Source organism: Eubalaena glacialis, chromosome 16, assembly GCF_028564815.1.
Source record: "Eubalaena glacialis isolate mEubGla1 chromosome 16, mEubGla1.1.hap2.+ XY, whole genome shotgun sequence".
Classification (NCBI taxonomy): Eukaryota; Metazoa; Chordata; class Mammalia; order Artiodactyla; family Balaenidae; genus Eubalaena; species Eubalaena glacialis.
In genome coordinates this window covers 14,926,765-14,948,042 of record NC_083731.1, presented here as the reverse complement: position 1 = coordinate 14,948,042, position 21,278 = coordinate 14,926,765, and the positions used below count along the sequence as shown (strand labels likewise).

General features: G+C 42.7%; 1 protein-coding gene across 2 annotated transcripts in view; it reads right to left on the bottom strand.

Moving 5' to 3' along the window:
* The window catches only part of ABCC4 (ATP binding cassette subfamily C member 4 (PEL blood group)), a 218,320-nt gene extending 216,592 nt beyond the window's left edge, over positions 1 to 1,728 (bottom strand). For both annotated transcript variants that reach the window (XM_061171226.1, XM_061171227.1), the window contains exon 1: positions 1,202 to 1,728. In XM_061171226.1, coding sequence (XP_061027209.1) covers positions 1,202 to 1,275 — 74 coding nt within the window. In that variant the 5' untranslated portion in view covers positions 1,276 to 1,728. The remainder of the gene's footprint in view (positions 1 to 1,201) is intronic.
* Between the last annotated feature and the right edge of the window lie 19,550 nt (positions 1,729 to 21,278).

The window sequence follows — 21,278 nt, the reverse complement described above, 5'->3', positions numbered from 1 at the left end:
AATGGCCAAGAGACGTACCTACACAAACTGAATACACCACCATCAAAACAAGCATAGGAGCTCCCATCCCCAGGGGATCCCCTAGGCTGTCCCATTAAAAAAAGGAAATAGAATACATGGGAAAGATGAATGGGTTAGGGTCCTGAAACATAAGATCTAATAATCAAGCAAGTGTGACTAAAGCCCAAAGGTTGAAGTTAGTAGTCCCAGATACTAGATGGAAAACTTCTGTTAAGAGCTTCTCTCTGAGCCGTTTTTCATTGGTGTTTCCTCTCAACTCAAGGACTCTTCAGTGGTTTCAAGACCATAGGATTCCTGGGCAGACCACCTGCACCAAGACCACAGAACACTTCTCTGAAGGCTAGAGACCTGGGTAAGACCCCACAGACTTCAGGGACCCCATCCCCAGAGTGGTCCTCAAAGGTGGAAGTGGAAAGATTCCCAATAGGGAAAGGGCTGGTCAAATACACACTCCAGTCGTGGCTGTGAGTCCCAGGCAAAAGCAAAACGTGTTCTCGAATAGTGTCCCCGTTCATTAAATACAAATTAAGAGTGTTTTTTAATCCACTAGAAATTTGCCTTAACTACGTACCAGGACACTGAGAGACGCACACGGAGAGAGGGAGGGAGGGAGGGAGACAGGGTCACAGACACAGAGGGAGCCCGGAGGAGCTGGAGCGCTGCTGTCACATAAGACATAAGGAATATGGTTAAAGGTGGGGACATCGTTGGAAGACGGCGACTGGTCCAGGGCACTAATTACATAAAGGAAGCTGTTCATAAGCTGCTTGCTTACGAAAAAAAGAAAAAAGGGTGCAGTTCAGAGGTGGAGTCGGGGGGTGGGAAGGGTCCAGTCCCTCCTCCCGCTGGGTGCCGACCCCCCACGGGCAGCCTCGGGTCTCAGCCTCCCCGCCTCCTGCTCCCGCCGCTCCCGGCAACTGGAAGCTGGAGGGGCGGCGAGCGGAAAGGCAGGGACACCCGGCGCCGCCGCCGCCAGGTCCCAATCATCGGCCCTCTCCCCCGCCGCCGCGCGCAGGCGGGTACCAGGCGGCTAGTGCGGGGCGGCCCCACCGGCAGCAAGAAGCCCAGCGGCCTGGGCGCCAGCGGAAAGCGCTTGCTCGCCGCAACCCTCTGCCCCCGAAAGGCGCCAGGCGCCGGCCCGCGGCGGCAAGGGGTGTCACGGCTCAGGCGGGTCGCTCACCAGAACAACACGCGCGAGCAGAGGTTCGCGTCCTGCAGCGGGTTGGGCTTCACCTCCGGGTACACCGGCAGCATCTTGCAGGCCAGGACGGGCGCTGGCCGGGGTCGCGCTGCTCCGGCGTGGGCGCCGCTCCCGCCGCTCCTGGAGGCGTCGGCTGGGATGCTGGACCTCAGGCTGCCGAGCGGATCCGCGCCACGCGACCCAGAGAACCACTCGCTTCCGGGAGCGGAGCGCTTGTGGCCCTCCGGGTCCCCGCCTCCCAGGCCGCGCCGCCTCCCGGGGCCGCCTGGAGGAAGCCGGCAACGCGCCGCTGCCGGATCCCTGGGAGCCTAGAGCTACAGGCCGCGTGCGGGGGCGGCGGCACAAAAGGTTGGCCGCGCGGACGCAGTAGGGAGCCTGGCGAAGGTGTGAGGCAAGGCCGCCGGCGCCTTTGGATGGAGGCGGGTAGGCCGAGCGCAGGGAACACCGGGCTCCGCGCCTAGGCGCCCACGTGCTGGCACCTGGCTGCAAACTCTGCCGTAGTTCTTGCTCCCAGCCCAGGCACCCACCCAGAAGGTGGAGAGGGGAGGCGCCATATCTGCCCGCCCCTGCTGCTCAGAAACGCCCCCTCGGCAGCGGCTTTCCAAACGCCGGGAGAAAGCGGGCAGAAGGCGTTAGCAGTCTGCCCTCTGGGCCCCCTGCCCTCATCCTGACCAAACGAGAGTCCTGGGGGAGGGTCTCCGACCTGCGGCCGAGCATTTGACCACGGACAACAGCAGGGTTTAGCACAGATTATGTTCGTAGAGCTGCAAGAGCTAAAGAAAAGTAACAGAGGGTTAGAACTCAAATGATTTTGGAAGATGACTGCATGTTGCCATTGGGGACAGGCTTTTAGCATCTCACATTGCTGCACTGTGCGAGGGACCTCTGTGAGCTTTTTGCTGCCGTCTTAGATGAGGAAAGGGGAATATGGGGAGAGAGAGACTGCCTTATGATTTCTTTCGTCATGTGCTCAGATCCTAGTGGAATAACAGTGACATATGTTTACAAAACACGGTTGTTCGAATTTCTGGGGACCTGATCTCACTTTTAACTCTAACAATGCCCTATTTAAGAAGGCATTATTATCCCTATTTCACAGATGAAAAAGATGAGGCTTAAGGACAGAACTTGACCAAGGTCTTAAAATCAATAAATGATGAATTCTGATTTGGACTCAAGCGAGAGTCCAGCATGGTCTGGTGGATGGACAGTGTGTGTGGAAAGTACCTAGAATACATGGTTTGAATGAATGAATGACTGTAGGACTGAATGAACAAAATCTTGAATTCCCACTCATAAGTGTTTAGTTATTTGTATGGTCATCTTACCAGCTCAGCAGTTTCTCATCCCTTCTACCCTAAATGAGGGAGGATCAAAGTTCTTGGTGCTTATAACAAGATCACTTTGATAATTTCCCATGTACCTTGGTTAAAATGGTGTTATTAATAATGGCTTTTAACACAACATTGTAAATCAACTATACTTCAATTAAAAAAAAAAAAAAAACGGCTTTTAGCTTCAGTTACGCAAGATGAATAAATCTGTAACTAAGCACAACCCTGTGGGATCCTTCTGGGCGCAAAAACCTGTCTTTGTCCCCTCCTTTCTTATTTGCAGGATAAATACTTCAGCCTCCTAGACCTCCCTGTTGCAAAGAACAGATTCAAATAGTTGCTAATCATGGAAGTAAGAGACTGCAGAAACAAAGGAGGAACAATCAAGAAACCATAGTGCACTGATTAAAGCAGGATCCTGGTTCCTCCTCAAGGAATATACATAAAAATATCTTTGAGTTCTTCTGCAGGAAATAAAGCCCCCGCCCAGGTGGAGGATGGTAACTTCAGGCTGAGCACAGGATTCCTGGAACACCGCCCTGTTACCTCACAGCAACCAATCTGAAGAAATTAACACACCCTGCAGCCCTCACCCCAAATTTTGCCTATAAAAATGTCTCCCCAAAACCATCTGGGAGTTTGCAGTTTCTGAGCATGAACCAACCATCTCTGCCTATGAGTCAATTTTTTCAGTTTCCATTAACCAACCACCTCTGTATTGTAATGGCACTTGTCGATCCTTTTGGGTGTTTTATTGCATTTTCCCACATTGTTTAAAATAAATACATGGAATATGGAGAAAATAGTATGCTAATTTAATAAAGCAATTAATGCAAATATGGAGAGAGTATGAAGTAGACCAAAGGAGGCACCTCTTCAGTCTGGTTTGGATGCATTTTGAAGGAAGAGAAAGGAATTTTTTTGAATCTGTGAAATGCCTATAGCAGCTTTATTCATAACTGCCAAAATTTGGAAGTAACCAAGACATCCTTCAGTAGGTGAATGGATAAATAAACTGACCCATCCAGACAATGGAATATTATTCAGCACAAAAAAGAAATGAGCTACCAAACCATGAAACGACATGGAGGAACCTTAATGCTTACTACTAAGCGAAAGAAGCTAGCCTGAAAAGGCTGCATACTGTATAATGCTAACTATATGACAAAAAGGCAAAACTATGGAGTCAATAAAAAGATCAGTGGCTGCCAGAGAGTGGAGGTGGGAGTGAGGGATGAACTGGTGGAGCACAGAGGATTTTTGGACAATGAAAATACTCTGTATGATACCATAGTGATGGAAATGTCATTATACATTTGTCCAAAACCGTAGAATGCGCAACACCAAGAGTGAACCCTAATGTAAACTATGGACTTTGGGTGACTAGGATGTGTAAATGTGGATTTATCAATTGTAGCAAATGTATCACTCTGGTGGAGGAATGCTGGTAGTGGGGAGGCTATGGAGTGCGGGGACAGGGCAGATATGAGAAATCTCTGTACTTGCCCCTCAAAAAAAAAAGAGAAAGGAAGGAAGGAAGGGGGAAAGAAAAGGGAAAAAAAATCTATGAAACACTGGTAAGACACTGATGAAGACTATTTATCCAAAAGGTGAAATGTTATAATAGTGGAAATAAAGAGATTTTTTAAGTTATAGATTCAGATTCTATATTAATAAAATATCCCCATTGATCCCTTAGAGAATTTCAGTCTTATATAGCATCTGATAGAGATACAGCTTTCTTCAACTCAAGAAAATTAGAAGGGTAGACTTAGCTTTTCTCCTGTCAATTTTTAGAAAATAATGTATAAACACTACCAAAGTTATCATCATAATCTCCTTTCCATCCCTTGCAAATTACCATCATCGGGTCCATTTTTTTCTTCATTAAAAAAAATTTTTTTTATTATATATTAAACTAAGAAATAGAATTTGAGGTAAGAAATAGATTTATAAAATTAATTTGTATTGCATATTATTGTTTAATCTCTGTTTTGGATACTCATAGATATATTATAAACATTCAGGGGTTAAAAAGCTGAAGCACTCTTCCTGAACATTAAAAACTTTAGAATTTCTTTTTGGTTTTCTGAAAAGACTTCCCTTCATTCCTTTTATTTATTTATTTTTTTAATATTTATTTATTTATTTTGGCTGTGCCGGGTCTTAGTTGCAGCAACGGGATCTTTGTTGCGGCATGCGTGCAGGATCTAGTTCCCTGACCAGGGATTGAACCCGGGCCCCCTGCGTTGGGAGCTCAGAGTCCTAAGGAAGTCCCCCCTCTTCATTCCTTTTAGATATGAACTCTCAGGGAAGCTGTACGTATAGAAGTAGCAAATTGCATCTAAATGAAATGTAAGTTTCATACCCTCACAGAGCTTACAACTTAGCAATTTCCATCCTTAGAGACACACCTTTGAGTAAAGGCTTTATTGTAATGTAGATAATGGAAATAAATTCCATTATGTTTCAATATTAAAACAAAAAATGTTGACTTTTTTGATGGCCATTTTTCTAAAATGTATTGCTGATGGCCCTCCATTCTCAGAGTGGGCAGAACATAATGACAAATGTTATTAATTATTTATTATCATTACCAGCATGTGGTATTGTGTCATTTGGTACAATACTCTTAGGCCTAATGAAACATAAGGTATAGGGGTTTACTGATTTATGTATATATATTGAATAACAACAACAAAAAAATTTTTTTTTAACTTTAAAAAGTTCACGTCTATTTTTTATACATTTTTATTTCTTCTCTTCCTTTTTTTAATACTATTTTACTTTTTTTTGGCTGCGTTGGGTCTTCATTGCTGTGCACGGGCTTTCTCTAGTTGTGACAACTAGAGAAAGGGGCTACTCTTCATTGTGGTGCGTGGGCTTCTCACTGCAGCGGCTTCTCTTGTTGCAGAGCATGGGCTCTAGGCACGTGGGCTTCAGTAGTTGTGGCACGTGGGCTCAGTAGTTGTGGCACACGGGCTTAGTTGCTCTGTGGCATGCGGGATCTTCCCGGACCAGGGCTCGAACCTATGTCCCCTGCATTGGCAGCCAGATTCTTGACCACTGCGCCACCAGGGAAGCACCCCCCCTTTAAATGCTTTTAAACCGGCTTGTAAAGTAATATTGAATAGGCTTCAAAGTAAGGATCTGAGGCTCTCTGCTAGGAATAATAATTATGAGTTTGTACATATAGTTTTGGCAACTTATATGCCTCTTGGCCTCAGTTGTCTTCTGTGAAACTGAACTTGCCTAAAGAATGACAGCTGGAGAAGTGAATGTTATCACAAGGCGCTTTGGTTTGCTAATGGTTTATAAGTGTCTCTAAATGGCTAGTAAATTTTCCCTCTTCTTTTAATGTGAAGTATTTTAAGAATGCTAAAAATATCGCCAAATTTTATTTTTTAAATGTGTATATAACCCAGATTATATAAAATATTGATTTTCCTATATTTACTTAGAATTTTCCTTAAAGAAATAAGATGTATGGAAACAAACAAAGGGAGAGAGAGAGAGAGGGAGAAGCCAAAGGAGATAGAGGTGGGAGAAAATGTGGTCACAGAAGTGCAGGAAAAGCTGGAACCTATGCTTGTGAGAGGCTAGTAAGTTGAAGACTGAAGAGTAACAACTGGATCTGGCAAAGTGGAAGGTTTTGGTGACTTCGGAAAAGCAGTATTTTAAAGAGAGAGAGATAGAAACACTATAAAAATGTGTTGAGCAGAGGACAGTGTGTGAAGGTGTGGAGACAGTGGTTATACACAACTCCTGTGAGAAATTTTGCTGTGAGGAGGAACAGAAAAGAAGTAGAAAAAAAAATAATTGCAGGAGTACAACCCTTGAGAAGGCACTCCCCCACACTGTAGACTGTTCTATAGCCAGTGTTTAATAACATGGGTGAGAGTTGCCAGTGCCTGCCCATAAGCCCTGGCCCCTTCCATTTCACACCAGCTTGACGTCCTGCAACTCTGCCTGAGGGCTTTGTCTGCCACCAGAGTCAGCTCTGCTCAAGTACAAGGCAGGCCCAGAGTGCCAGGGAATTTAATGTCTCTCTCTGCTCTCCTCCCCCAGCAGCCTTCAGTCAACAGACAGACAGGAGTATAAATACCCCAACTCACTCACTCCTCAGAGAAGTTAACCGTGAGGCTTGTGTTCCACACTGTCTTCTCAAGTTTCCCAGCAGGATTATGCTCCAGTAGCCCATCCCTGGAAAATGCTTGATAATATAACCTTTGCTGCCTTCATTCCCTTTCTTGTCTCACTTCCCCCCTCCATTACCAGCGTTTCCTGGGACCACTACCAAAATAATCTACTGCATTCAAATTCTTGTCCTAGAGTTTAGTTTCAGGGGACCAAACTAATACAACAGAAAATATTCATATAATGACACAAAACCATTATACCAATTTTGCACAAGAATGCGTGAAACAAGAAACACTGGAAGAAAATATTCCAAAATGATAACAATAATTGTTTATTTCTGTATTGTCAGATTATGGGTAATTAAAAACCAAGGTAAACCTTATTTTTTCTGAGGGAAAAAAAGTTTTTTAAAAGAAATGCTGTAGTGACTTCCCTGGTGGTCCAGTGGTTAAGACTCCACTCTTCCACTGCAGGGGGGTGCTCGTCCGATCCCTGGTCAGGGAACTAAGATCTGGCATGCAGCGCTGCGCGGCCAAAAAATAAGTAAATAAATAAAATAAAATAAAATAAATGCTGTATTACATTATACAGAATAGAGGTTTTCTGAATTTCAGAAGGCAGTGTTGAAAGAACAAAAACTGTTACTAAATACAATCATCGCTGATGTTAGCTTTCTCAGCAACACATAGCAAATGAAGTACGTACCAATATTCATATGAAAAACACACCAAAAATCCAGCAAGCCTTCCAAGGAATTTATAATCAGTCTGTAATTATGGTTCTGACCAAAGGTTATGTCATATAAGGCAATTGTTCAGCAAAACGTGGTATTTTTCATTCACTAACAATAACTACCCTTCATTGAATGTGTAACTGTACCCTTTTATCATCTCACTAAATCCTTGCAATAGGTATAGGGTATATGTAATTATCTTTTTACAGGTAATAAAGTTTAGAGAAAGGTGAAGCGAACTCTCCAAAATGGAAAAACAAGATTTGAACACAGATATTGGTCCCAAAGCCCATGAACTTTCTGCCACTTTGGGCTGCCTCTCTCTTCATCTTCAGATATGATTTTAGAGTCACAAACAGAAAGTAAAGAAGTAATCATTGCATCAACATTTCTGAGGTACTTGATGCAATTTAGAACCAGGAAGCTAGACGTGTATAAAGACAGTTTGCTGGAGCAAACGGTTGCCTCAGAGCGAGTGGAAGTGGTGTCACCAGAATCCAGTTGGGTAGAATGACTGGAACACTGTGCTCTCCAAACCCTGGAACCAGTATGATCACAACAGCAGAAAATCAGCTTGTACAGCAGAGACATGGATTTTTTTTTTAATTGCCCAGTCCAAGAAAACACAATTTTAAAGTATTTATGAGCTTAAAAGCCTAGAAATGGCACAGATTACATAACTATCTATTGTAGAATAAATTTTTGGTCAGAATTAGATTCTTCAATCACACTTTACATGAGAACAGCTCTTACCTATCTCTCAGCAGTATTTGCTGAATATTTACTAGTCACTAACTACTTTATTTACAGGTAAAACATAGACTAATCTTTAGGAGAGAAGGGAGAAAGAATCCTGTTAGTTCTATTTTCAGCTTTAAAAAAAAAAGCTGGGCTTCCCTGGTGGTGCAGTGGTTGGGAGTCTGCCTGCCGGTGCGGGGGACACGGGTTCGAGCCCTGGTCTGGGAGGATCCCGCGTGCCGCGGAGCGGCTGGGCCCGTGAGCCACGGTTGCTGAGCCTGCGCGTCTGGAGCCTGTGCTCCGCAACGGGAGAGGCTGCGATAGTGAGAGGCCCGCGCACCGCGATGAGGAGTGGCCCCCACTTGCCACGGCTGGGGAGAGCCCTCGCACAGAAACGAAGACCCAACACAGCCATAAATGAATAAATTAAAAAAAAAAAAGAGTACCTATGTTAAAAAAAAAAAAAAAAAAGAGCTAATAAGTGGATAATAGCACAAGAGGGAAATAAATAACTTCAGACTTTTTGCCCACATATGAAACCCATCTGAATATGTATGTCAAGATTTTTTTCCTAAAGAGATACTAGTTTTCGTTTTGGTTTTTTTTTTAAATTTTTTGGCCGTGCCACCCAGGGATCTTAGTTCCCTGTCCAGGGATCGAACCTGTACCCCCTGCGGTGGAAGTGCGGAGTCCTAACCACTGGGCCGCAAGGGAATTCCCTGTATGTCAAGATTTATTTGAAGAAAATAAATGCATTCTAAAGTGTTATTTCTGGGATGAATAAACAAAATGTGGTATAAACATGCAATAGAGTATCTTTCAGCCTTAAAAAGGAAGGAAATTCTGACACATGCTGCAGCATGCATGAACACAGAAGACTGTGTTATTATGATTTATAATTAGAAATATACATTAATCTTCACCCTGTTCCTGGTTCAGAGCCCCTAAAACCTTTAGGAGGTCTAAGACAAGAGTGATAAGGTTTCTTTTGTTATTTAAAACAAGCCCCTTTCAACCACACCTGAGTTTGAGTGAATGAATCTGTTTGTCAGGGAAGCCAAACACCGGATTAAAGGGTTGAAACTTTCAGTCCCACCCCCGACCTCCAGGGAGGGGAGAAGGGCTGGAAACAGTTCAATCACCAATGGCCAATGGCTTAATCAACTGCGCCTAAGCAATGAAGCCTACATAAAAATCCCAAAAGGATGGGGTTCAGAGATCTTCCAGGTTGGCAGACATATGGAGGTGCTGGGAGGGTGACTTGCCTGGAGAGAGCTTGGAAGCCCCATGCCCTTTCCCCCCATAGCTTGCTATGCATCTCTTCCATCTGGCTGTTCCTGAGTTGAATCCATTTATAATATAAACTAGTAACCTAATTAAGTAAACTGTTTTCCTAAGTTGTAAGCCACTCTAGAAAATTACGAAACCCGTGGAGGGGTTGTGGGAACCCTGATTTATAACCAGTCTGTAAGAAGCACGTGTGACAACCTGGAGTTAGGATTGGCTTCGAAAGTTGGGAAGGAGGGGCAGACTTGTGGGACTGAGCCCTTAACCTACAAGGTCTGACACTAACTCCAGGTAGATAGTGTCAGAATTGAGTTAAATTGTAGGACACAGTTGATGTCTGCAGAGTTAGAGAACTGGTTAGTGTGGGGAAAAAATCCACCATTTGGTGGCCAGAAGTACTGGGTCACCAAATGACATTCTGAAATTGAGCAGGACCCTGTGGGGCCCTCCTGGGCACAAACGCTGTTCTGTGCCCCCCATTTCTTATTTGCAGGAAAAAGACTTCAGCCTCCTAGACCTTCCTCAATGCCAAAGAACAGGTCCAAACAGTTGCTATTCAGGGAAATAAGGGAACGCAAAAACAGAGGAAGAACAATCAAGAAACTATAATGCAGAGATGAAAGCAGGATCCTGGTTCCTCCTCAAGGAATATACATAACAGTATCTTTGAGTTCTTCTGCGGGAACTAAAGCCCTCACCCAGGTGGAGGATGGCAACTTCAGGCTGAGCACGGGATTCCTGGAACACCGCCCTGTTACCTCACCAGCAACCAATCCAAAGAAAGTCACACACCCTGCAGCCCTCACCCCAAATTGTGCCTATAAAAACTCCCTGAAAACCACCAGAGTTCGGGTTTTTGAGCATGAGCCATTTGTTCTCCGTGCTTGGCACTGCAGTAAACCTTTCTCCACTCCAAACTCTGACATTTTGGTTTGTTTGGCCTCACTGTGCGTTGGGCACATGAACTTGCGTTTGGTAACGATTTCAGTTATATGATGTACCTAGAGTAGTCAAATTCTTAGAGACAGGAAGTAGAATGGTATTTGCCAGGGGATGGGGGTTTGGGGTGGGTGGGGAGTTGTTTAATGGGTACATAGTGTCAGCTGGGGAAGATGAAAAAGTTCTGGAGATGGATGGTGGTGACAGTTGTACAACAATGTGGATGTACTTAATGCCACAGAACAATACACTTAAAAAGTGGTAAAAAGGTAAATTTTGAGGTTATTTATATTTTACCATGTAGGGGAGGGAAAAATTCCTTTTTCTTCTACCTTTCTAGAAGACTGGGGCACTGGAAGGCCAACTGATATAAGGCAGATGGACAAGAGAAAAACGGTTTATTGACATGTGCAGCATACATAAATATGAGAGAAATGCAGTGTTGAGTAACTCAAAGGGGTCCTTAAAACTTGGGGTATATGTAGCATCTTAACAAAGAAAAATAGATCTATAGAGAAATGACAAGACAAAGGAAAACCAGGTTAGGTTTTTAGGGATGGCAAACTGTGGGAAGGTAAATATATGGGAGAAACTACTGGAAGATGAGGGTTATTTTAGTAAGGTTTGGTTTGTTTGCAGACCAATCGTGGTGCCCACTTTCTGTCTTCCACAGGGCCTTTTTTTTTTTTTAGTATTTATTTATTTATTCGGCGGTGGCAGGTCTTAGTTGTGGCGTGGGGGATCTTTTACTTGCAGTATGCGAACTCTTAGTTGAAGCATGTGGGATCTAGTTCCCTGACCAGGGATCGAACCCAGGCCCCCTGCATTGGGAGCACGGAGTCTTAGCCACTGGACCACCAGGAGAGTCCCTTCCACAGGACCTTAAACCTTCCTGGAGACAGAATTTATGGCTGGCCTCATTTCTTGGAAGTTTCTGCTTTTAGTTGGATAAGGGAAGCTCCGGGAAGGCTTCTTCCTATATCTATTAATTCTCATTTGCCTCCAGTACAAAATAACTTTTATGCCAAAGTAGCATATTTGGGGGTGGCATATTCTGACCCCCTATAAGCACGATTTTTTTAAAGTGTTATTTCTGAAAGAAGGAAAAAAGAACGTCTCCATCTTTTTATTTTTTTATTTTTTAAATTTTTACTGAGATATCAATTTACTAAATGTTTCAAGTGTGCAACATAGTTATTCACAATTTTTTAAAGGTTAAAGTCCATTTAGTTATTAAAAAAATACTGGCTATATTCCCTGTGCTGTACAACATATTCTTGTAGCTTATTTTATTTATTTTATTTTTTAAATTTTTTTAAAAAAATTTTTTTATTTTTTGGCCACAGTGTGTGGCATCTTAATTCCCCGACCAGGGATCAAATCGGTGCCCCCTGCATTGGGAGCACAGAGTCTTAACCACTGGACTGCCAGGGAAGTCCCCCCTTGTAGCTTATTTTATACATAGTAGTTTGTACCTCTTAATCCCCCCGCCCCCCTCTTCCCTCTCCCCACTGGTAACCACTAGTTTGTTCTGTATATGTGAATCTGCTTCTTATTTGTTATATTCACTTGTTTATTTTTTAGATTCCACATATAAGTAATACTGTATAGCATTTGCCCTTCTCTGTCTGACTTATTTCTCTAATCATAATACCCTCCAAATCCCTCCATGTGGTCGTCCATCTGTTTTTTAGGGTCCCAATGCCAAGGCTGTTTTACAGGCTCTCAGTGTGTAATATTTAATAGAGCAGTGGAGGTGCTTCTCTTTGATTTGGGGGGTAATGTGTCCCAGTCATCCTCAGAGTGCTTTAACGGAAGAGATCCAGGTTCTCCCCTGCCAGCCTCCTCCCTTTCATGCAGCAGGGATCCTCCAGTAAAGCTTTAGGTTGAGGTCACTGGGAGGAAGGCCTTTCTCTCTCAGCCCTCTGTTCTGGCTTGCCTGGCCACATAGTTCTCCGGCTGCTGGAGGGAAGCTGGTGCTGGCCAGCATATCTAAAGTGGAAATACAGAGATTCTGGCTCTAGGGAATCAGTGTCACCAAGTATCCTAAAACAGATTCTGCCCTGAGAACCAATGGAGGAGGCTGATTTGGTGCTGGGCTGAGTCACTGTACAAAGACTCTGTATGGAGCCTTTCCTTCAAGTCAAGCTTGCCTCACACCCAAACAGGCCTGGGCACATGGCATAGCGTAAAAGTGACAGGCATCAACTGTCTTACCTCACAGACCCAATCACTTTCCATAGTACTGTCCAGCTTCTGAAGGGCTGTGTCTGGAATGTCCTAGTCTGTTGCCTCTCTGACCAGACCCACCTTCCCCCATTTCCTTCATGGCAGAGGTCTGAAGCCACTCATAGAGAAAATCTAGTTAAACTATTCCCTGACATGGGGCTACTCACCTTATATAGCAACTTCTGTTGTTCTAAACTGAGCAGTCATATTTATAGCAAGACAAACTGTGTTGCAGGAGGCCTACTCACCATACACTTATATAATTGAGACTCTGGTCAAGTGACTCTTCCCTGCACAATGGAAATAATTCCAAGGTAAATAATCTTTCTCCTAGGACAATGTCGCCTACCTATTTACCGAAGTAGTAAGGCTCACCCTGCAGAGCCAAGTCTCCATCAGAAATCACTGACAGCACATGTCAGGAATCCAAAATGAAATTTAGGGTAAATACTAATCCACTGAATCAAATATGGCCTGTCTGAAACAAAAGCTCCAAGAAATCTAAGGACTTAAGGAATAAATGTGCTTAAGGATAAGACAAAATAGAAAGGAACTAAACATGAGTTGACACCTCAGAGAAGAAATGCAAAAACCTACATTAAAATAATTAAAGTTTAGCACCAACATGGTAATAAAATACAAGAGACTCCAATTTTGGACAATACATGAAGGAAGTTAGTTTGTGATGAAGGCAGCAATTGAAACTAGAATGGATACACTCTTGAATAAATAGTATTGAATGGGAATTCCCTGTTGGTCCAGTGGTTAGGACTCTGAGGTTTCACTGCTGAGGTCCCAGTTCAATCCCTGGTTGGGGAAATAAGACCCTACAAAGTACAGCCAAAACAAAAAAAGAAAGAAAAAAGAAAATAAATAAATAGTATTGAAGTAATAGGCTAACTATTTGGAAAAGGTAAAATTTAATACATATGTCACACCTTATACCATAAAATATATATATGTACATATATATATTATATATATATATATATATAATATATATATGAATCAAAGATTTAAATATTTTAAAAAATGAATCTATAAAAGTCCTGGAAATAAACATAGGTGATTTCTTTCTAATAATCTTGGCTTAGAGAAGACCTTCTTTAAAAGTCATAAACCCACACACCATGGAGAACAAGACTGTTAAAATGGATTTACTAAAAACAGAAGTTTGTCGTATGGCAAAAATCACATAAAGAAAAATCAAAATATAAATGACAAGACAGGAAAAAAAGATAATTGCGGCAGGTATGCTGTAGATAAAAGGGGCTGTTCCTTTCATTTACAATATTGGATAAATCAGTAAGAAAAATACTAACAACCTAATTGAAAATTGAACAAAAGATCCAGAAGGCTGATCATAGGGGAAAAATGCAAATTGCTTATCAACCAGAGAAAAGATGCTTAATCTCTTGCTCATAATTAGGGAAACAAATTAAAACAATGAGATATATAATTTTTCACCTTACAGAGTGCAAAAGATCAAAAAATGTGTTGGCCAGGGTGTGGAAACTGGCATCTTTATAAGACTTGGTGACATTTTATGAAAAACGAAATCTATAAACATTTTGATGGACACGTGTTTCAACACAACAACGTATTTCAGGGACACATCCTAAAGATACAATCATGCCTGTGTGTTGACATCTCTGAAGAAAGACGTTATCACAAAATTGGTTGTAAAAGCAAGGGCTGCAAATGATACGTTGTGCTCATCAATGGAGGACTGGTTAAATTAATGTGGGGCATTGATACAGTGGAATACCAGGGAAACAGAAAAGAGAGGTAGAGATCTATCTGCTCTATCTGATATCAGAGGCTATCCAAAATATATCATGAAATGAAAAGTTCCAGGCAGAAAAGAGTACTTACATATGTCCCCTCTGTGAAAAACCCAAAACAGTAGCATATATCATCCTTGCGCGTTTGTGGAAACTTAACAGTTGCTGCCTCTGGACAGGGTTACCAGGGGGTCTAGGATGGAAGGGAAACTTACCTTTCCTTCAATAGTTTCCTTTGATGCACTCAAAGGGTCTAAAGTGAATAATCTCTTTAATTTAGAAAAAAATGGGAATAAGCTTTTCTGTAACCATCTTGCAGCAACTATCCAAATACGATTATTTTGATCATGCCTGTATCAAAAATGTGTGTGTGGAGGGGCTGGGGCTGGGGAGATGGGATGCAGTAAGAACATATGCCCCCCCCCCAAAAATAGAACATATGCCCAATTATACTAAGCGAAATAAGTCAGACAAATACTGTATGATATCACTTATATGTGGAATATAAAAAATAGAACAAACTAGTGAATATAACAAAAAAAGAAGCAGACTCACAGATACAGAGAACTAGTGGTTACCAGTAGGGGGACAAAGCGGGGGCGAGATAGGGGTGGGGGATTAAGAGAGTAAGAGGTACAAACGATCAGGTATAAAATAAGCTACAAGGATGTAACATACAACATGGGCAATATAGCCAATATTTTATAATAACTATAAATGGAGTATATAACCTTTAAAACTGTGGATCAATATATTGTACACCTGTAACTTATATAATATCACTGTACATCAACTATATTTCAATAAAAAATGGTTAAAATTTAAAAATGGAAAGAAAAAACTATATGCCAAGAATACAAAGGAATTTGGAACAATTGTACTATTACAAAATAGATACAGATAACCAAATACAGATACCCCAGATACAGATACCATGTAACTCTTGATAAGTACAGTTTATCTGCATCCTACAACATTTGATAGGCAACACTTTCATTTTTATTCAGATCTTATTTGAGGGATAAAATATATTTTGTATAATATGACTATGGCTATTGCTTTCTTTTAGCTAGTATTACCTGGTATCTGATTTTTTTTTTCCTTTCAACTTGATGGGTCCTTATGGTTTAGTTTTGTCTCCTGTAAACAGTACAGGTCTGGCTTTTGTTATTCATCCAACATGACATTTTATTTCTCTTATTTCATAAAACTAATCAATATTAACTTATTATAATAACTGATATATTTAGAATTAATTTCAACCATCTTATTTTTTACTTTATTTATCCTGATTGTGTCATGCCATTTAAGAGGAAAAAGGAAACAAAATTATATATGTACAATATGAACATATATTTTACTGAATCTATGTAAAAATATACATTATTGTAGAAGACAGACCAGAAGGAAAGATATCTAAGTATTAATGATGTAATGGTTTTTCTTAAAGAAGTGAAATTATGGGTGGTTTCTTCTATTTTTTTCCATATTTTCTAAATGTTACATGATGAGCAGATACTATTTTTAGGGTAAAAAAAAATTGGCCAGCAAATTAAGATAAATTTTATTTAAAGAATAAAACTGATGAGGATGATGATGAACAACCCCATTCCCACTGGCGATCCTTCCCTTCATCCTGTCCCAAGAGCACCGGAGACTCCTAGGGTGTGTGTGTCTCCGCTCACCAGTCCCTAGATTGAGTTTTCCTTTTATGTCTACAAATGGCAGTGTCCTCACCTGGCCCTTGACTCCTCAGGGCATGGGAAGAAAGGGGAGAGTTAAGTGAATGCTCAGGGCCTTATCCTGCCATTGAGTCTCCTAGGATATCAGCAGGATGTGGCCCTGAGGTTTTTCCTCCCTGGTTTCCCCAAACAGAAAATGCCATCCATTGTCTAGACAGTACTTTGATGGACTGTGGATACAACCATATTAAAACTTTATCTGAAGTAGATGGAAATGTCTTGCAGCCACTTAAAATTTAATTTGTGGAGGTAAATGTTTGTTCACTCTTGGTTCCCAGCCTAGATGCAATTTGGCCGCCAATACCTATTGAAGTGCTTAGTCTGAATTTAATTTTGATGTACCCTTTGTTTTTTATAAATTCTTGGCACTGTTTGTAATGCCTTCTGATGTTGGTCTGTGTCTTTGGTTAACGGGAGTTTTGTCTTTTCAAGCCCCAACTTTTAAAATCTAGGCTACCCTGTAAGAATTATAAAATCTCATACATTTTTCAAATGAATGAAACACAGGACCTGAAAACAAGCCAAAGCAAAGGAAGCATAGCCTTATTGTTTTAGAATGATGAACAGCTCCACCCAGGGCTGTTTTAAAATCTTGTTAAGTTCTGGACAGGACCAGCTACACAATTTGGAGGGCCCAGTGATAAATGAGAATGTTGGGTCCATTTTTTAAAAATTATTAAGACTTCCAAGATAACAACAGCAGATCATTAAACCAATCTCAGGGCCCTTCTAAACAAGGGCCCTGTGCTAATGCAAAAGTGGCCTTGGCTTTGGACACTTCTGATGGGTCCCACCTCACGTAAGTTCCCATGTCAAAATGCACTCACATCCTACGGAAGATATGCTTTAATGTTGGAATCATTTGAGAAAGGAGTTTGCTTTGAAACTATGTGGCTACAAAGAACTCATTTACTTGATTGACTGTAATATCTCTATCCATAGATATCCTTACAAATAGTGTATATGTTTAGGAACACCTGTGTGGTGAGAAAATCAGAGCTTTCAAATCACTTTCCTTTTTATTTTTATTTATTTTTTTTTTTATTTTTTTTTAAAATTTTATTTATTTATTTATTTATTTATTTATCCATGGCTGTGCTGGGTCTTCGCTCCCGTGCGAGGGCCCTCCCCAGTTGCGGCAAGCGGGGGCCACTCTTCATCGCGGTGCGCGGGCCTCTCACCACCGCGGCCTCTCCTGCCGCGGAGCACAGGCTCCAGACGCGCAGGCTCAGCAGCTGTGGCGCACGGGCCCAGTTGCTCCGCGGCATGTGGGACCCTCCCAGACCAGGGCTAGAACCCGCGTCCCCTGCATTGGCAGGCAGACTCCCAACCACTGCGCCACCAGGGAAGCCCTTTTTTATTTTTTTAATATTTATTTATTTATTTGTTTGGCTGCACTGGGTCTTGGTTGTGGCACGCGGGATTTCATTGCCACGTGTAGGATCTTTAGTTGCAGCATGCGGGATCTAAATAGTTCCCTGACCAGGGATCGAACCCAGACCCCCTGCATTGGGAGCAAGGAGTCTTAACCACTGGACCACTAGGGAAGTCCCTCAAATCACTTTCATTAACATTTTCATAAATATTAAAATTGGCAATGAAACGAGCTGTCATTGGTTGTGTTGTATGAATATTTAATTAAATAACTGTAAATCTCAATATTACAGCTTTCTTTTGATATTTTGAAGTTGATAACTGTGGGTTCTTTTTGTTTTTTTGTTTTTGTTTTTGTTTTCTTTGGGCTGCATCAGGTCTTAGTTGCAGAACATGGGATCTTCCTTGAGGCATGTGGGATCTTTCACTGTAGCTTGTGGGCTCTTCCATGCGGCGCATGGACTTGTTTCTAGTTGTGGCGTGCGGATTTTCTCTGTCTAGTTGTGGCACACAGGCTCCAGGGCATGTGGTCTCTGTAGTTTTTGTGGCACACGGGCTCTCTCACTGAGGCACACGAGCTCAGTAGTTGTGGTGCACGGGCTTAGTTGCCCCACAGCGCCATGTGGGATCTTAGTTCCCTGACCAGGGATGGAACCCGTGTCCCCTGCATTGGAAGGTGGATTCTTTACCGCTGGACCACCAGGGAAGTCCCGATAATTGTTTTTTAGACCCAGATTGGGTCTGACCTATTGGCATAGGTCCCTGAAACACTCAACACTCCACGTGCCATGACTAGAGAACTTAATGGGGGAAAAAGTGGTGGTAAGCACCCCGACTCCTATTCTGACACGTCCCCTCGTGAGAGCAGGCCAGCCCCCTTCCAACGCATCGCGCTCGCGCACACGCACACACGCACACACACACACACACAGAATGAAGGTCATTGATAAAACCCATGGGACTACAAAGCTCTGTCTGGTACAGAGGACATTTAGGGCCTTGTTTTCTCGTTTTGTTCACCTAACGTTAGAACTGAGTGTCTTGGTATCTGTACACCCTGTAACAGACTTATCCTCACATCTCATCGGTTAAAATTGTATGACAAGTCCACTGGCAAGGGAACAGAATTCCTAAAAGGTCTAGATTCAACTCCTAAGGTGGTTGAATCCACCTTTTCTGAATCACAGGATGGCATGGAGTATAGATATCAGAACAAAACTGGGTCTGTGCCAGCAGGAAAAAAGGGTAACACTCAGCAATGTCCTCTCACCTGCCCACTTGGCCAGATACCTGCCTAAGCTCTGTCAATTGGACTTACCCACACAAGATTTTGATCTAGGAACTACTGATGCCAAGAGACTGACCTGTGTGGAATCCATTCTGTCTTAGGTAGGGCTACTACAGCCAGTTTCCAGAAGTGTGGAGGTCATGGTTCTAACAACAGGGTCCAAGGTCTAGGAACAGTGCAGGAGGCTATGTCTGTGGCCAGTGGCAGTAGCAAGGGCATCTTCACAAGCCTAGTAGGGTGGCACAATTTCGGACGTACTTTTTCTGTGGACATAGCCTTCAATCCTAGTTGTCCCCCCTATTGGACATTCTATGAATTACACAAAAGCCTGTAATAACTTTTCCCCCTGATTTAGTAGCTTGGATTCTTTTTCTTGTAAGTCTGAACCTGATTATCCATCCCTTTCTGAGGGTCTAAGTCAGATTGTCACATGTGAAAACGCCATGCAGAACTTAGGTGCACAGGTGGAGAAATTCATTTCACTGGTGCTATTTTACAGCTTAATAGTCCAGGAAATCCTCAATTTGAGCTTAAACTTTCTCGTTTGGATAACCCAAAACTGAACTCAGAAGCTTCAATTCTGCTTTCATGTGAGTTTTGCTTTAAATCCTGAAAAGGAAGGAGTGGCCTTATTCACTGAGCAAGACAACTTCTTCCTGGTTAGTAATATTCCTCTCTTTCCCTCTTTGAGGGTGGCCTCAGGGGACCTCTCGGGAAGGCGGGAGGGGGAGGTGCTGAAAGAGAAAGTTCCACAATGCTCAAAAGACAAGCTTTTCCTATTTCATAATAAAGCCAAGTTCCATTATCACATTGACCCATTCCGCAAAGATGTGGTTGCATTTGTACTAACATACGGGTTACTGGGGGGCATCTTAGGATACGATGAATTCGTCAGTGTTTGGATGCTGTTGAGGAACGTGCTACAGTACACGCAGACTAAAGATAACATACTCAGAATAGAACAGGATAGAGGTCTCTACTGGTCACTGGTATTCATGTGGGAGTATTATGGGCTGCAGTCTTTTTTTTTTTTTTAATAAATTTATTTATTTTTGGATCTGTTGGGTCTTCGCTGCTGCGTGTGGGCTTTCTCTAGTTGCGGCGAGCTGGGCCTACTCTTCGTTGCGGTGCGCAGGCTTCTCATTGCAGTGGCTTCTCTTGTTGCAGAGCACGGGCTCTAGGCGCGTGGCCTTCAGTAGTTGCAGCACGCAGGCTCAGCAGTTGTGGCTCACGGGCTCTAGAGCGCAGGCTCAGTAGTTGTGGCGCATGGGCTTAGTTGCTCCGCAGCATGTGGGATCTTCCCAGACCAGGGCTCGAACCCGTGTTCCCTGCATTGGCAGGCAGATTCTTAACCACTGCACCACCAGGAAAGTCCTGGGTTACAGTCTTGACTTGGCATCCTCAGGTCATCTTGAGTGAACTTCATAAGAGTATGAGGCAACCACACACCCAAGAAGAAATACCCATTTGGAATGGTCACATGAACCTTTAGAAGACCTGGGGCATCTGAAAGCCTTCAGACACCTGGAGACTTTTATGAGATGGAATATGGTTAGAGGGCAAGGATGCCTGCATATGCTACCGGAGCAGAGTCGTGGGTCTGCAGATCCCTCCTGCAGCTCCTTCCTGGGCTCAGGCCCCTATCCCTACTGCAGGGACATAGACTTTCCATTGAAGTTACCTTCAGGCAGAGCTCCAATCCATTAACTCCACCGTCTTTTTCTACCTTGGCCAATCCTGGTGGTCACAGCAGTGTGTCTCCTTGTTTCAGTTCTCCTGCTCTAGAGGAACCACGTGGAAAAACATTTCCTAAAACTATGGAAGTCACAAGACCACTCCTTGAATAAACTGTTGAAAGTTGCTGTCAGGCATGGACACCTGGCAAAGATTCATTCATTCATTCACTTGGAACTTTGAGTGCCAGAAGTGTCCTCATTCTTCATGTAAGCAATTCAGAAGCCTCAACCGAAGAAGAATCATATAATACCATTGCAAAATTAAAGTCAGGCAAAACCTATAAATAGCTTGAATGTGAGTTCCATGCTGAGTCCCCCCATATTGCTATGAGTTTCTTCTCTTTGCCAATATGTGATAGGAAAGTCTGGAGCTCCCGTCCCACATTTTTTTTTTTGTCTGCGCGGCTGGCGGGATCTTAGTTCCCCTGACCAGGGATTGAACCCGGGCCACGGCAGTGAAAGTGCCAAGTCCTAACCACTGGACTGATGTGGAACTCCCCGGAGCTCCTCTTTTAATTCAATGCCATTATCTTTCCTATTCCGTCAGAACTGAGTAATTTAACCTGAGCCCTTCAGTTTTTCTTTCTTTTTCTTTCTAACTTAGCCCATATAATCCCCAAACAATGTGAATTTGCTCCTTGCCCAATATGTCTTTACTGACTAATGATGCCTTGAAATTCCCTCTCTTGTGGATTAAGATTCCATCCAACTACTGATACTGAATTCATAGAA